The sequence below is a fragment of the Sprattus sprattus genome (assembly GCF_963457725.1).
Source record: "Sprattus sprattus genome assembly, chromosome: 1".
NCBI lineage: Eukaryota > Metazoa > Chordata > Actinopteri > Clupeiformes > Clupeidae > Sprattus > Sprattus sprattus.
Window position 1 is genome coordinate 64,660,547 of NC_137920.1, and position 17,601 is coordinate 64,678,147.

The 17,601-nt window shown below is 41.8% G+C and overlaps 1 protein-coding gene across 4 annotated transcripts in view; it reads left to right on the forward strand.

Annotated features, from left to right (window-relative positions):
- The first annotated feature begins 490 nt into the window (after positions 1–490).
- Positions 491–17,601, forward strand: part of stard8 (StAR related lipid transfer domain containing 8) — a 43,800-nt gene continuing 26,689 nt past the window's right edge. For 2 of the 4 annotated variants that reach the window (XM_080851430.1, XM_080851431.1), the window contains exons 1-2: positions 491–625; positions 2,054–2,087. In XM_080851430.1, coding sequence (XP_080707556.1) covers positions 581–625; positions 2,054–2,087 — 79 coding nt within the window. In that variant the 5' untranslated portion in view covers positions 491–580. Of the gene's footprint in view, positions 626–2,053; positions 2,088–13,336; positions 13,641–16,203; positions 16,874–17,601 lie in introns of those variants that run through there. The other 2 variants (XM_080851433.1, XM_080851432.1) reach the window with 2 other exon arrangements.

Sequence of the window (17,601 nt, forward strand, 5' to 3'; positions counted from 1 at the left end):
ACTTCATTCAAACTTTGTCGCGTAGGTCTTGTCACTCTTCTTTCTTTTCTTCTTCCACTCTTCTTTCCTTTCTTCACTCTTCTTTCTTTTCTTCTTTCCTTCTTTCACTCTTCTTTCCTTCATCCTCTCTTCTCTCCTTTCTTCTTTCCTTCTTCCACTCTTCTTTCCTTTCTTCTTTCCTTCTTCTTTCTTTTTTTGCATTTCATGCACTGGTATTTCCTTCAGGAAATGCATTTTCTAGTTATGTTTAGGAACATACAGTGTTTGTAAGCCTAAAGGGCAGCACAACCTTTATATGGGTTAGATGTAACTGGACTCCTCAGTGTGGTACATTAAGCTATATTTGTTAGCCCAGAGCTGCTAACTTCATTGGTATACAGGGATTAAACGTCCCCTTGGCTGCTGCCCCGAGGACTGAGATTGACAGCGTTTGACCCCACCCTCCCTCGTCCCTCAGCAGCACATTGTTGCTAAGCGGCTCAGAGGAAAGTTTACCCGCTCGCGCTGGCAACAGCACCTCCATGACCCATAACCTTCGACCCCCACGGCTCCAGCCCTGAGGAGGGGCACACACCTGAACATGGCCTTTTTCAGCTGTCTATGCTCTCTGTTCAGCAGGTCTAAGGTAAGCTCGCAACTGACAATCTGCGGACGTCTAGCGAAATGTTTCTGAGAGGAGAGTTGGGAGTGGCTGTGAAGCAGACTAAATCGCACTCTCCGGAGACAGAACCGTGAGGTGAGGCTTTGCTCTCTGCCAGGTGTGAGTGACAGGTACGCGAGGCGCCTCTGATTGATGAGTCAGTCGGTGGAAAGCTGCTCCCTTTCAAAAGTGTTTTTGTGCTCTTTCGGTCCGCGCCGTGTTGCATAGCAAAAAGTCTAAAAATACGTCTTCAAAGTTCGGAAAAGTTTTTGTACGTCAGCCTTTATGGTTTATGTTTTTTCGTATGAGTTAATATTTAACAGAGTACAGAGTGAGAAGGTTGCTGTCAGTGAAATGCAAAGGGTCGTAGTGTGTGGGGAAAAAGAGCTTAGTGTGTGCGCGCGTCTGTGGAACATGTGAGGGATAGAGTGAGCAACGGACATTCCATTGCAGTGCAGTGGGTGTAGGAATGGAGTGAATGCCGGCCTGTTTCTCCGGGGGAGGTGAGAGCCTGCCAGAACTGTTACCAGAGCAACCGCAGTTTAAAAGTAGCTTTTGACTGGTTCCGCCTAGCGCAGCCAATGGTGTAATTTTGAGCAAAGCTTTGAGCCGTTATGACATCATGTCATTCCCAAAAGAGGACGCATACATGATTATATTTATAACATATAACACAAGTGCTAGTTTGAAGAACAGTAGGCCTATAGCTTTTGTAGAACCAAAATTATTGCACAGCAGGGGGGAATAAGACTTAACAATTGTATGGACTCATTGTACCTTCCCAAATGTACCTCAACCCCACTAAACATATTTTCTTTTGCATGGAAAAGTCATTGTCTAATTATATAAAAGAGCATGATGAATAAATCTACAGTGTGATCCTGTTCCACTGTCCATAATGTTTTGTGGCTATTTCAGTATCTAAGCTATATATCTGTAGTAGCCTATGGATTAGGGGGAGACAGGCTCTTGGTGTTTTTTCAATGTGCAGAAGAACATTGTCACTCACAGAAACATATTTACATGCTTACACGTCAGCATATTCAGAAGAAAACAGTTGGTATGAAATCAGTGAACAGATTAGAATAAGACAAATATTACAAATGCTGTTGATGTTTCATGTGGGTGAAGAATAAAATATGAAGTGTATTAAAAAAAGATGGGGAACAGTCTTACATCCTTAGCAACATGAAATAGTTCATCAAAGGGAGCGATCCATAACACACGCACACACATGCACACACCATTACTTTTCATCTTACCCATGAAATATGTCTGCAGTCCGAGAGCTGTCAGTCCCTCAGGAGGAACCCTGGTTTCGAAGCCAAATAGTATATTGATTGTCTCTAACACAGAGACTGCAACGCACACTCAACCCAATGAATAATCATTGTTTTACGTCTCGTCTTGCAGGCTCTGTCACCTTCGTGGAGTTTCAAGGACTCAGGTAAGAAAACGAAATGCATCAGGAAAGGGGTAGATTTGGGATCTTGTGTAAGAATCAACTATAGTCAGTGATGTCCCTGTGCTAAAACCTGCCCAAGCTATTTTTGCAAGCTTTGTAACTATGTATTCTGTGTGTAGTGAAGAATGAGGGTAAGCCTCATAAAGCCATGTGTTGCCATAGCTAGCAGAGGACAATGATTGTCTTGCATATGGGATTTCTAAAAGCAACAGAGTACACTGAACCCCTAACTGCTCCTGATGTAATAATGCAGTTTCCTTTGTACGTCGCGTTGGATAAAATCGTCTGCTAAATATGTTAATGTACAAAGACATTGTTAAAGCTTACTCCAGAGGAGCCTTTGGAATCTATTCACTGACGCTATATTCACACGAATATGTTTTTAATTTTAAAACTGTTCGCTAAGACCCAGTCAGGAAGCGAACATGGGTGTCTGTGTCATCATTGCCAAAAGTCTCCGTTTCACACTAAAACGCAATCCTCCAGTTTGCAAACTAAAACAGGGCCAGCAAAAGTTTCCAAAAGTATTTAAGGGGCTCAAACACTCCAGAGTAGCATGGAACAGAGAGGCTAACAAGTTTATTTTTTTGCAAGTCCAAGTCAAGTCCCAAGTCTTTGAGCTTAAGTTCAAGTCAAGTCTCTGATCATCAAAGAAATGAATGGGCGTTCTATCATCTGCTGCATGGCATCCAGTCTGCTTAAATCATGGCATAACTATATCTTAGCATGTACTTATTATCATCTTTCATTTATCTATTACCATACAATATCAGCATAGATTAGTTGTTTGATACATGATCACTTTAAACAGGCAATTTCAATGCAATATGACTTTGCTTTAAAGTAAATAACTGTATTTTGCCTTGTAACATGAACATACAGCTACAGTATACATCAAGTATCAGTTTCTTCAGTACATTTCTCAGATAAGGAAGACAATTCTAAAACCTGTTCATCCTCCACATCATCTATTCACTTGTGCACATCATAGCAATGTCTCATTCTTTTAAACATTTTGGAAATGCTTTTGCACATTCATGCAAAAGGCTATGTTCGGTCGATTTATTGAGGATTTCTGCATCCTGCTACAACATGTTGTAATATGATTCACACCAACTTTGAACATTGCTATAAATGTGCACGACTTGCAAGAGCCAACAGATACAAAATTCACCTGTCGATGTTATTTCCCTGCTCCAACTTTAATGCGTTTAAGACAAATGTAAACCCAATAATATGGTGATGACTCCTTAGTGGATTTTCTTTCTTTTTTCTTGTACATTTTGACCCACTGTCTCTTCATGTTTCTTCTCATGCATTTTAAAAGGTTTTTAACCTTTCATATAGTCAAGGTCACTACTAAGGTCACTAGTTAATATTGCATCAAAAACAAACAATATAAACCTTCAATTCATAAGGAAAAACAAGGCAATTTTGATTTTTTTTTCTTTCATTTTAATTACTACATATGCAATAGACAAACATGTTTTGACAGTTTTGTCGTCCTCAGTGTCTACAAATCATATGGTAACAGAAACAGCTTGAACCAATTCCTCTTTGACTGGTCCCCTATCAGTGCAATTACACATCATTTTGACTCGGCCACCTTCAATGACCAAGCTCATGATTGTAGCATATATGTCCAGTGGCGTCACACCCATTGACGCAGGGTAAGCAGTGTCCACCCAACATATTTTGAACGAAAAATAAACGAATAAAAGCAGTATTGTAAACATTAATTTGTGGCTATAATGTCGTCATGTTACAATAAATGGAAAGGGGTGAGTTTTCATGAGTAAATTTTGTCCCCTCAGACAGCCATCGCGTACATTTATAACCACGCAGTTTCTTGTATTTTTAACGAGTCTCATCTGGCCACTGGTGAGTTGGGATCACTCTGCCTAATTGCACTCTTGTGGATGCGTAGTGGCATTGTGCTCTCCCCCTTGTAGCCTCGCCCACATGGACAAAACAACAGGTAAATAATATAATTTGTGTTGCATGTTATTTATTGTTTAGTTGAGAATATGTTTTCCTGTCAACGGATGTGTAAAGAATTTGTTGTGATGAGGTTGTTGCAAGATGCACAATTATAGCAGGAAAAGCAACCCAGGGGTATTCCGAGTACGTGGTTTAGTGACAAACTTGGGTAAGTTAACTCCGAGTAAGTGGTAAACCTCCTAAAAGAAAGGCCATCTAAGAGATGTTGGATGACAGGAATTGGACAACAGCAGAGTATTCCTGTCTGTTGATTTACAGTGCAAAGTAGTGTTTATTTTGTTATTATCTTTGTGGAAAGTTACATCCAGAAAACTGATCTTTTATTTTGCTTTTTTCACAGGTGAATTTGATGGAGGGTACATCCTACTATAAAGGAAACTTACAAAACCTTAGCTGTCCCTCTGACCCATACCATATTAAAAATGTGTCATCAATAAATCTTGTTTCTGTTGTCATATGATTTGTAGACACTGAGTGTGACAAAACTGTCAAAACATGTCTACCACATTGGTAGTAATTAAACAGTCTAAGCCTACTTGTTTTTCTTTATGAACCGAAGGTTTATATTGTAATTATTGAGTGCACACTACGAAATTGCTAACTGGATTGCTAAACTGGTTGGTAGCTCCTTTAGTTAAAAATGAAGATGCTTTTCCTGAGTCCAGGTTTACACTTCACTTCATGACTAGTCAATATTGAAAACGAGGGGAGGAATTAGGATAATTGATAGTGTGTGTGTGTGTGTGTGTGAGAGAGAGAAAGAGTGAGAGAGAGAGAAAGAGAGAGACATCAGCTAGTGGACATAATGAGCATATGACATGTGATGTAGTCTTAGAGCATAATGACCCCCTCAGGATTAAAGTAGGCATTTTTATGTTTCCTAAAGGTGCTGTTAGTACGTTAACAGTTCTTGAATACCCATATGACATGCCAGGACATTAAGCCACACCCTCCTGTCAACACATCTGTTGTTTTGTTAATACTTACAGAAATATAGGCTCCCACTCAAAGGTTTGTAATTACTCAAAGGAATGTCATGTTGTCAACTTGAGTTGAAAAGAAGATGCAGTGAAGATGAAGATGAAGAAGTTGATAATGTTAGAAATAATGATTTCCGCTTGAAATATACATTTTGTACTTGAAAGTTTGGTTGACATACTGGCCAGTCTTAGACATTTCTCTTTGAGACCTTTTCTGAAGGCCAGCAATCTAGAGTTGCCTTTTGAGTGTTGAAGAGGAGAAGCATTTATAAATGCTACCAACTGAGGACCTGGTGTTTATCCTCCTGTACAACTGTGCACCAGGGCCTCAGAATTGTCTTCCTATCCTGACTAGAGCCTGTAGGCACTGTTGTGCACACCAGTAGTGCATACGATGGTATGCTATCTGTAGACAACAGTAGATTAATCACTTTCTGAAGAAAGCTCTTTCCTGACCCTTATAGATCGCTGTGTCCCATAAGAGAATATTGTGGCAATTTGTATACCATAATCAAATGCCAAACCCCCTAGATAGATACTCAAGTAGCCAAAAGACAGTCAATCTTATTGCTTCTCTATATTGTCCATACTTTATTTGTGATCAACTCATGTTGTTTAAGTTGAATAAATCGCGATTGCTATAGTATTGAACCGTAGTGTGTGTCATTGATAACAGGGGACTCTCAGCAGCTTTAAATGCCACTCTTGCTGATCAAGCTGTTCTCCCACGCCTCTCAACAATCTACTCTCCTATGCCTTTTAACAAATGGAAAAGGTAGCATATATGTAAATGGTGGCTGTCATGTTGGTCCTGGATTAAACGTATAGGTGGAAGAAATGTGGGCGAATTGTTTGACAACAGTATACCCATATATATTTTCCCAAGGGACGGACATAGACGGTCTGCTATTTTCTCCTGTGATAACTGTGCTGTCTTACAGCCCTCAACAAACTGAATAGGAGGTATTTTGGTGTATTTTGTGGTATGTGCTTACCCAATCACTGTTGTTGATTGGTAGACTTTGAAGGCCAGAGGAAAAACGAATTAAAAGAAGCTGCAGCTGTATGGAGGAAAGAAAAACAATAAAGATTAACCAACAAAAATGTAAAAAGAGACTGAGCACCGTCCAGGATTTTTCAGCTGGAAGATAAAGATGCCTACAAATAGTGACCCCAAGCAGAGTGAGGTTGGTGTTTTGAGATTGATTTTATGAAGGTATCATTTGTTTGGAGTGGGCAGGTGCTTTTGGTGGTTTCAAGTGAATTGCTCTTAATGTCGCATTGTTAGATGTTACATTTTTCACCCCTTTATGGCATCTGTCTGAAAGTTAATAATTGTCCTCAGAAAAGCTGACAGGGCAGTGGCAGGCTTTATAATTACTTTTATATTTAATTTTAAAAATAATAATTTAGAATTTAGAAATGCTGTGGTAATGCCTACAAATACCATACTCGGACTACAAAAGCTCTGGTCAACAAAACACTTCAGATCCCAGAATGCTTAGTGCCAGTGGTTAGCTTTTAGGAGAAACTACAGGAAGCCTCCATAAATGTGTTTTTTTTTTTTTTTTTTTTGCTTAACATAAAATCCTCATGGCACTACCGTAGTAGTCTAAGACGCACTAAAGAAACATGTTCCTTTTTCGTTAATCATCGAGACGCAAAAACTAATTTCGCGTCGCCGTTCAATATGCCTCAGTCAACTTTAATTGAGGTGTTCTGCCATGAGAGCGGAGAGAAAGTAGCGTAAGTTTTCGTACTCTGGCTAGAGAATGGATGATAAACCATATGACGGGCTTCAATCAAAATCACGAACTCTTCAACTTCGGGACTCAACTTTGAAAGCTTTAACACTTCTTCGAAGGAAATTAACCCGCCAACAAGTTGCAGGTAATACAAGAAGAGCCGTAGCCTATCCTACTGTAGGTAATTGCTCACTTTTGGTCGATCTTGCGGATCTTGGTTGGTTAGTGTGTGGGTTAGACAAGCTGTCGTTAGATTTAACGCCAAGGAAAGCACCAACCCTCCATGAAATAACCTTAAATTATCCACTATTTGTAACTATAAGAGATATTGTGATTCATTTGTGTGAAAAAGTGTGAAGGACTTATTCGAACATTCATTTAACTTTTTGAATGACCAATCGTCAATATAATGAAGTAAAATCAGTAGTCCAATGTAACAATAGGCCTACAATTTCCAAGGTGTGAGTATTAAAAATTGTTCATTGATATAATTGTAAAAAAAAAAAAAAAAAAAAAAAGCAATGTGCTGCGAGTAGGCCTAAGCAAGTAACTTAAATAGCTTAAATTAAGTAAAGTGTGTTGGAATTAGTATTTACTGAAATTGTAAGGGTAGGTAGGCCTACACGTTTGAAACAAAAACTAGGCTACTCGCTCGTTTTATTCTGTAGTAGCCTATATCCAGCTCAGGGTGGTGTGTGTTTGAGAGAGAGTGTGAGCGTGAGCCAGAGAGAGCGAGCGCCAGAGAACCCCAAGACACTGCTGTCCTTGTTCAATGCGAGGTGTATATTTCACATCTGCTGAGTGGAAGTCATTCTCCACTCATTTTAGAGGGTCTATTAATGGCGGTCTGCGACGATTTTGTTCTGGGCGTCAGGGAGGGATGCGGTGTTAAAATTCATGCTTGCAATTAAGTGACACTAGAATTGTCACCACTTTTAATATGATATGCCTACTTAATACTTATATGTAATATTAAAGCGGTCTCTCGTTTGTCTTTAAGCTGCCATTGGTTGCTGTGAGCCTAAATGGTTAGGTCCTAGTTGCGCCATCTGTCAGTGTCTATAAATCCCTCCACGGTGGTGGCTCGGTTTTTTGCTCCATTTTTCGCCTGACCTTTTCTGTCGGAAAATTCGTAATAGAAATGGGTGGGTACTGTTGTAAAGACCCACAGGAGAGTTTTACCGCTTTGATCTAAACTGAAACATTGCATTACTTTTCCCATTATCAGTTTCTGTAGCCGGCTCTAAGGAAGAACTAATTCTCCAGTTCAATGTTATCTGGACTTGACCCTCTCTCACGGCCATGGGGAATGAGTCATGGAGAGCAAATTAAAACCATTTCTGACCCAGAATGTAGAGGTCCTTAGAGTACAGTGCTCCTCGAATTCACTGATAATAGCCACAGGTTGGCCTATGTGGAAGAATATATTGGTAGTGAATAATTTGAGTGTGATGTCTGAACCTATCCAGACCTGACCTTATCTAACTTCTCATATGGGGGGAAAAGAAGTCATAAGTTGACAGGAATGAAATAGAGATACTTCCTGAGTTAACATTTCTAATATTCGTACTCCATTGCTAAAGGACAGCATTTTCACATTGGTAATCTGTTATTTTAAGTTTAGCGAGGAATGTTATAGGATGATTAATGTGGGCTATTTGAAAGTTCAGGAGGATGACAAATTGAAGCATCCAGGTATGAAAACTCAGTACCTGGACGTCACTGACACTCATTAGCAGATTTTGTGAGTAGGCTTTGCTCTGTGTTGCACTTCTGTGGAATTATTACGTTTCAGGCCACTGTTGCTTTTCACTAAATGTACTTAATCTAGGGATTTGTTCCAACAAGTGCAAGTGAATTAGCCCCTCCAACCGTTACTATAATTAACAAGGCTGGTTATGCATAGATGGTGGGTGAGTAGCTTTAGGTCCCACTCAACGTAGCTCTGTCTCACTCTGCTGTACTTCTAGCCTTTTGCTCCAGCAGATGGTCCTGCCATTATGGATTGCTGCCATTATGTTTGTGATTTTCATACAGAGAGGTTATGACGCATAGAAATACTCTTTTAAGCATTTTGTTGAATAGTGGTCTATTCATGTTGAACATTTCCGAGCTGTTAGCGAGGGTGGAATAAAAGGTATTTTTTAAATGAAATATAGACCTATTGCATGGTTCTGTGGGACCTGTGATTAGTTGTTTAACACACACCCTGCAATCAGTACAATTACAAAAGAGACAAAACCTAAATTGTGTTGTTGGGCCCCGACTCTACACGAGAGGCAGGCACACTGAAAATGTGGTAAAGCCTGGCGCTCTATCCAACAAAATGTAATTTGTTTTTTCCCTTCACATGCCAGGGTCAGTCTGAGAGATTGTGTTGTATACAGAATCAAAAAGACAGAACAGATTCCTAAGTATTACTTAGGTGCTATGCACACGAAGTCTAGGGCCTCCGAATCGGATTTACTTTTCACACCAATCGAATCTTTTAATTTCGTAAATACGGAGGCTGGCAACGAGAGATTTGCGTAAACACGGAGGCAGCAGATTGCGGTGAACCGACTGTAGTACATACCTCACGCCTGTGGGTGGCGCTTTAGCGCTTTATTTACACAACTGAAAAAACGTGAAAAACCTAGAAGAAGAGACTCAAAAGCACAAGGTAAAGGAAGCAGCAAACGGATAAACAAATTACACAAGACATTCAAGCTCCAATTAACAACATTACATTATGATGGTTAATAAAATCAGTGGTCAGACTAAAGAATATGCGAAAATGAATTCTTTTTTCTATTGATAATAAAGAGTTTGGAACAGTAACATGACATGTCTGTCATCCCATTTCCCATGATGCATTGCTCCGAGCATTTTACATACATTTATGAATAAAAAAGCAAATTAAATCGCTGGCCAATTTATATTTGTGGTTATGAAAGTTATGTTACGTCTGAATAAGAAGAATTAGATCAAGATAGGGGGCTAATCAAAAATCAGAAGACTGGGTTAATGTTAGTGAATTCGATGCCCACCATGAGTGAGATTTTGAGGGAGAACAAGTTATTTATATACTGGTTGGAGATGGCGGAAAAGATCACGTGGGGCAGTGACGTCATCAGGTTGCGTGAAACCGTGCAGACGAACACCAGCCCCCGTACCGATTCAAATCTACTCACTTTCTACCCTGGACTGCGATCGTTGCAGAAACAAGGTGCGGATAGAGAGTGTTCGTATGTATGATAGGGCTATCTGTATTAGCTATCCGTATCAGATTGACAAACTAGGCTCCATGTAAACGACCTCTTATATCCGATGGGAGCTACCAGGTGGGTTGGGGACTCTGCTAGTCAAACAAACATGCACTTCATTGGCATTCGATGAGCCTCTTTCTGACAGCAAGATTTATTATTTAGATATTAAATATAGGAGAAGCCAGAGCATTACGAAGTCTCTCTCTCTTTCACTCTCTCTCTCTCTCTCTTCCTCGTACTCTGTCTTTTTGTCATTTTCTCTTTGTCAATATGGAGCTTCTGAAATGATTGCATGACAATTATTGCTTAGTAAAGCAGTGGAATGATGAGATCCTCTGACCCGACCCTCTGGCATCACTGTAAGGGTCTTACCAGGCACTGGCTCGTTAGTACATCAGGAATAAAGCCTGAATGTTTATTAGCTCATTCACAAAGAAGTGCCTTTGGGCAACACTGTACTCATTTATAAGCAGTAGGTGAGATGTCAAGGCTCTTAAATGTTTTTGTCATCTGGTTTTTGATGTGTGAGGGGGGATGAACTGCAAAATGTTATGAAATAGTGATGGCATAATGCAGGCTAGAGGTTGATCGAGTTTGACTGAATGCTAACAAGGTTACCCACGCTTTTGTGTGACCTGTGGTCATAGGTCAATCAGATGCTGAATACCGCTTTTACCGCATGTAGCACAGGAAGACATACACCCACACAGGTTATCTATATCAGTACAGTCAGTGTCTCTGTAAAACCGAAGTGTTTTTGCAGAGGTGGCTAGGGTGACCTCCACAGAAGCTTTGATTGTTCAGTCAATGTCTTTGGTACATAAGGTTTTGGGAGACATCAAACAACACACACACACACACACTCCCTTTTAAATCACAGTGCTTTGAATCAAGACTGGGTGTCCGAGGTATATGATTTTATAGAAAGCTCTGTTTTCAACTCTGTTTGATTTTCTTAACCAGCATATGCATTTACAGTTATTGTACCTCTTGTCTTTTGCTAAAATGCAGTCATTAAGTTACTTACAGTATCATAGTTTCATTGAATATTCTATGATGGTCACATAAAATCTGTAGGTCGATTGATCTAATAATTATGACTGTGCTAAAGTGTGTGTGCTCTGGCCAGGATTCTTGCCTTTGTGTGCCCCTTCTTAGATGCACAGATTTCATGTAATTGAGCCGGTCTTAGATGGTTTGCACTTAGCTCCTCTCCACCCCACCCCCCACTCACTCATCAGAAGGTGCCTGTGCTCACACAGACATAGTGATGGAGGTGTTGATTTGCTGAAGGGTCCGTTACCCTCACTGGCAGGGGGGCCAGCATTGTTGCCTTCATGACAGTCTCTTACCTCACACTTTCTGTTCAAAGCGACCCTCACTAGCGAGCCCCATGTGCTTTGCCTTCATGTAGATGCATTCTCATGTTTGCAAAACTGAAATGTCAAACAATGACTGCTGGCCCAGTTATTCTCACTTCACCCCCATGTCATTGCCTATTTATCTCATTACCGATGACTCTCAGGCGGAGTATGTCTGCAATTGCATAATCCGTCTCTAGAGGATGGGGCACTGGTGATGCCACTTTTGTTCCCCATCAGACCGCCCTGACATTATCAGATGAAAAAGCTGACGTGAAGTGTAGCTGAGGGGAAAAAAAGGGCAGGGTGTGCTGGAGCGAGAAGCCGTGACATTTCCCAGACACTCATCCTCCACCCATCTACCATTTCCTGTTCGCTCGGCCTGCCACCGCACCACACCTCTTCTTTGGTAAAGAGTGCTTGGACCGCTGTGTCCCCCAGGGGGATGAAACACCACTGGTCCCCACCCCATCCCCTGCACTCTCTAGCCTCCTCCCCCCAGCAGCTTCGATTGCAACCGCCGCAGCCGCAGCCTCAGACACTTCTGCGTCACCGGTGGTGTGGAGGAACTCATGGGGAAGTATTGCAAGAGCAGCGTGTCCTGCACTCGACCATCATCCGACCCCCCCCCCCCCCCCCCCCCCCCCAATCTCCATCTGACTTGAAACACCACAGAAGGCTGATGGATCAGTGGAGTTTCCCCATGACCCCTGTTAAGCTTTCATAACTGTCTTCATCCTGTCATCGTTCCTCTTTTCCTACAGTTAGAATGAATCCTTAAATAGGTTGAGTAAAGGGCAGGGGAAGAGGAGAGACAGTTGACTGTGTTTGATGGGGACCCTTCTCCTGTAATCATCAAGTAGGTCTCAAGTTTTCATGATAACACTGTCATCTCTGGCGCTCTCAAGAAAGTCCTTGAAAACATTTAGAAAAGCCAGGAGCTCCTCAACAGTGTAATTAATGAAAATGAGGCTGAGTGGTGTCCGTGTAGGAGGGACTGATGATGTTAGGCCAACTTGTCTTGTTCCAGTAAGTGTGAAACTCCTCATGGAGGATAGCTGACTGCCACAAGTGAAGGTTATCAGTGTGTTTTTGTTTTCCACCCCAGAAGTTTTAGGGCTCAGAGAGATATTCTAGGTGTGGGGAGTTGGGGAAATAGAGGGGGTGGCTGAAAAAAACTGCAGTGGCACAGATGTCAGATATATATCTCACCTAAGGGGGCTACATTTGGTTGAAAAAGATATTTAGATTGTGTTTGGCCCAATTGTTTTATCGTAAGCTTTCATCAGGTCCTGAATATAATATGTCTTCAAAATATCCCCAAGAAGGAATTCAGCAATGGAATGGGTCAAGGTGGTTTAGGTTATTTGATGATTTTGAAGTCCTTAGTTCACTGTACCTCACTTTCCTTACTGGCAGAAAGAAAGAAAACCCTGAAAATTATGCTTAGTTTCAAGGTTGGAGGAAAACATGATTTACCATGTTATTAAGCCTTCTCTAGCTCAGAATACTTCCAGGTGAGCGTAGGAATGTCAGGAGACACTTAACCTTTTATTGAGCCTCATCAGTTTCTTTAACTTCCTAACCTTTTTACATGGGTAATTCAGCCTTGACACGTTAATGTTAATGAGAAAAGCTGACAAGTTTTTATTTGCTCACTTTTTACTTGCTTGTAGATTTAGTTTCCTTAGATTTTGGCCCATTTGAACCTCCTGTCTCTCTCCCCCCCCTCCCTTCTAAAGTGGTTTGGTCTTCCTGCTGGGAGTTGGGAGGAGGGGGTGGTGGTAATTGAGGTGGGCCATTTGTTGAGGAACCAGATGGTGGTCCGTTTGAATGGGAGCAGGAAGGGCAGTGTTTTTTTTCCTCTCTGAAGGTTGCCCCCTAGCCTGTGAACAACTCCAGTACCACAACTCAGTACGTACTTAACACTTACAGTCTGCGCCATCCACCGCTCTTTGAAGGGACTTTGGTTTGGTTCAGGAATCTGTTCGACTCTCTCCTTGCCTCTCCCTTTCGTCGGATCTGAAGGGAATTTGGTTTGGTTAGTGGAGCTCTGTGGGACAATTACCAATGGAATCTGGGAGTTGGGAACACCGAGAAGTCATCGTTTCCTGAGTTTGGACTTCATGCCTTGAGTTGGTGTTCAGCTGTGCTCTCATGAGTGAAGGGGATAAGTTTGAGAAGCTCTTGGGGAAGAATGGTGAGTTACTCACTGCTCTCTTTTCCTGAACTTTACGCTGTACTTTTCAGTCCTTTTTAACAAGTATATGGTAATAATACACCAGTCAAAAAATCAAACATAATTGCTTGCACTTTGATAAATATGAGGGGAAAATGGTAGTAGCCAAGAGAATTGGGTTGTGATTGGGTGAAATGTAGTAACTTAAAGCTTCCTTTTGATTTCTTGAAATGAACGTTTCAAAGAAGCAGTGGCATAAACATCGCACTGTGAGAATAAAGCATATTTCAGATAAAAGCACTTTCAAGACTATACCTCGCTTTTGGACCTGCTTTTATGAATATCTATATGAACATGATGTTAATCATTTCTTTAACCCAGAACAACTTAAGAACATCTGGGATGTAGTATGTATGTAGTAAGTGAAGCTATTGTCTTTGTGTTGGAATGCCACAAGGATTTTCAGGGCTATCCCCTCTACTCACTTTAACCTCCCTGGTACTTTGTTAGCAGTTTCTTTCATGCAGACCAGAAAAAAAAACCTGTACGTCACAGCATCCTGACGGGTGAAGTGCCTGTTAAGACTGCCTCCAGGCATGTGGTTGTGTTCCTCAGAACAGACCTTGACCATTTTCAGTTGACATTTGCTACTGACCCTGGGCCAGTGGGTGGACCAAGCTCCCACAGGCCAAAGGGAATGTGCTCTTTGAACCTGTATCTGATGTCACAGCACGCGTCTGGGCTGGTTAGAGTGTTAATCAAGGAGAAATGTACAGTGGGGCTCATGCGCACTGCTGGCCGTGGGCACGGAGGAATCAAAGGCTGCTATTGTAAGGGGCCAGGGTCTTAGCAGTGCTGCTGGGTTTGAGACAAAAGCAGCTATACAACCAAGAAGAACAATGGCCATTATTCAGCCTGGAAAAGAGTGAGCGTCCAAACAGGGATTTGAGAGCACAGAAAGGGAACATATCCTCCCTAAGAATCGCTCTCTTACAAACACGCACATACAAACACGCACACGCACACGCACACACACACACACACACACACACACACACACAGAATATTATGTGTATATGTTGGGATGTGTGCTGATGGGTGTTTTTGGAATGTTTGTCGTGTGTCTTTGTGCGTTGTGTTCCATCTGCGTCTTTTTGCGCGTGGGTTATTTTGGTAAGTGAGTTCACACACAGTTTTTCCTCAGTGTCTTTGCTTTCTTCTGATAGAGTACACTTCTCCTGTTCATTCCCAGCTCTATGTTCTCTTTGAGGCCTTCACGGCCTGCATTCGTTTGTCGTCGGACCAATTTCATCCTTTTTAACACGTAGCACTATATTTCCTCTGCCGCCGGGCTCAGACCATTGTAAGGTAACTGACGGCCTTTCTGTGCCGTCTCCCATTCATTGATTCTGTTTTCCCTGCTAATTAAACTTGGCAAAATGGAGACATCTTGTCCGGACTTGTCTTTGCTTGTGCAAAGAGAGATGGTTTGTTTCGAAGCTGCACCACAGGGATTCAATCTGTTTAGACGTGTGAGGTTTGTTAAGTGTGTTAGATCGATGTGATTAGTAGTTTAAATAAGCCAGCGGTGTGAGAGGTTTGAGTGCATGAGTCTGAGGAAGGCAAATCATGATGGAACAGGGGTGGTCGTGGAACCTACTGGATGGCAGGTTAAAAACATGTACTCATTGCCCCCATGGCTTTGAAACCGAGAAAAAAAGCAGTTTGCTCACGCTCTACAAACACACTTAGCAAACACACACACACACACACAGACACACTTTCACGCGCTGTTGATCACATCTTTCCAAATGGAGTGATCCATGTTGTGTCAGACCATTTGCGCTCAACAAACCTTCAAGCTGTCAACACGCTGGCCCCTCCTCCTCTCCCTTCCCTTGCCTAGCTCTAACAAGTAAATAGAGTACACACTCCCTGTGTGTGTGTGTGAATATTTAATTATCTCCTATAGGTGACTCTATCCGGTGACGTTCAGTTATACCACGCATAAGCCTGTTGATTAAAGCGACGAACCGTCCCTGTGTACTCCCGTGGATCAGCGCAGGGTTAACCAGCCTTCTTTTCATTCTCATCCACTGGAGCCAAGGATGCTATCTGCATCTGTTAGTGTGTTCCCAAGAGATGCACAGTAATCTGCCTTCACCACAAAGGCAGTTTTAATCAGTATCCCAGTTACGGACGAATATGGGAAGTATGGAGATATGCAGTGCAGTACAAAGCATTTGATAATACTGTTAATAGACTATTAAGCCCTATACCAGTGTAATGGTTATCGTAGACCAACACACGATTTTCATTTAATATATTTCAGCCCATGTAACCTCTGCTCATGTAGTCCTGGCTTGCCTAGCATTTAACACTACCCACAAATTAACCCCAGCAGGCCTCCACTGAAGAGGTTCTGTTTTTTTTACGGTCTGTCTGTGGTGGGGGACAACTTAATAAGCAGACAGCAGTCTTCAACAGCCTCTGGCATTTTGGGGCAAAGGTGAGATTGAAAAGTCTTCCCTTTACCGTGTAAGAGAACAACTCTTTCTCTCTCTCTCTCTCTCTCTCGTTCCAGCTGTCTCCATGTGTGTGATTACAGGGCACTGCTGGTGAATCAGAGGGTGAGGGGAACTTTGAAAGGTTGTGAGACTGACCCAGGAAGATCTAAGTGAAAATATGGGTTGTCAAAGCTAGCTACCAAAGACCACGACATGTTGCTGGCTTATAAATTGTATCTTTTTTGTGAAAATGTGCCAAACCTCTATTAATGGAAGTGTTTGGTTCAGGTCAAAGTATTAGGAACCACATGAGAGCTGGAAGTGGAGGCATTTGCACTGCTCTTAAGTAGTCCATAATGCATGTGGACATGGCTACACTCAACCTGCACTGCAAGATCAGGCCCTTTTTAAAATTTCAACAGGCTATTTCACACTGGATGTGAAATTATCATACATTACATACATACATATATTAAAACCATGTGTGTCATGTATGAATGTATTCATGCATATGTTATGCATTTCTCTCTCTCTTCTCTTTCTCTCTGTGAGTGTGTTTTCCTTGGAGGCTTACAGCGACAGGGAGGAGCTGGAAAAGGAAGAGAGATGGGAAGGAAACTGGGCTTCCTTTGAGAGATGATTGTGCATACAGGCACAGAGTAATGCCATTCTCCATTGGAGAGAAGTCTCAAAGTGATTTCTGCTTGAGAGGACAAGGACATGGAACTGCATTGTCTGAATGAGTCTGTGTGTATTTGTTTGCTTGTTTGCTTGTTTGTGTACACTATCACTTTTGTTGGTACAACTGGAACTCCATAGATGAAACTGTTAATTTTGAGATTTAAACGTTACCCTTAGTTTAAAACTTAAGTCTTGACGTAAACAGGCACACCTTTCCTTCAATCACTTCATGTAACCTGATACTACCTGGACTGCACCCCTGACCTGGGCCACAAAACCCTTAAGTCTCCTTTGTTCTTATTCTTCTTCCTCTTTTTCCTCTGATGGATCTCTGACCTCTGGGCAAAGGTCCCCTCCACAGATGCAGCAAACTCTTTTTATACAGCAACGACGCAAGAGCCTGCCTAATATGTCTCGTTAGCGAAGAACTGTGCACAGCTAACCGAGTAAATACATTTACGAGCAAAGCACGAGAAATGGAACTTTGCTAGCACACACACAATCGGAGCAACGAAGCAAGTCAGCGCCGACTTGCAAAATCTGCAAAGAGAATAAGGGAGCAGATCGGCACCTTGAGAACATGGCTCATCAACAGACATCGGAATCGCCAAAGCAGCACGCCCCTGCTCCCACAATAACTGGACATATCTAGGTACCGTAGCATAATCGCTTACATGGCTAAGCATCAGACTGCTTTGTCATTTTTCACGTACTGTTTTGATCATGGTACTTTATTGTTGCGGTATGTGTTTTATTGCTAGGTTCTTGGGTAGCTGGCTTCACCACACCATACT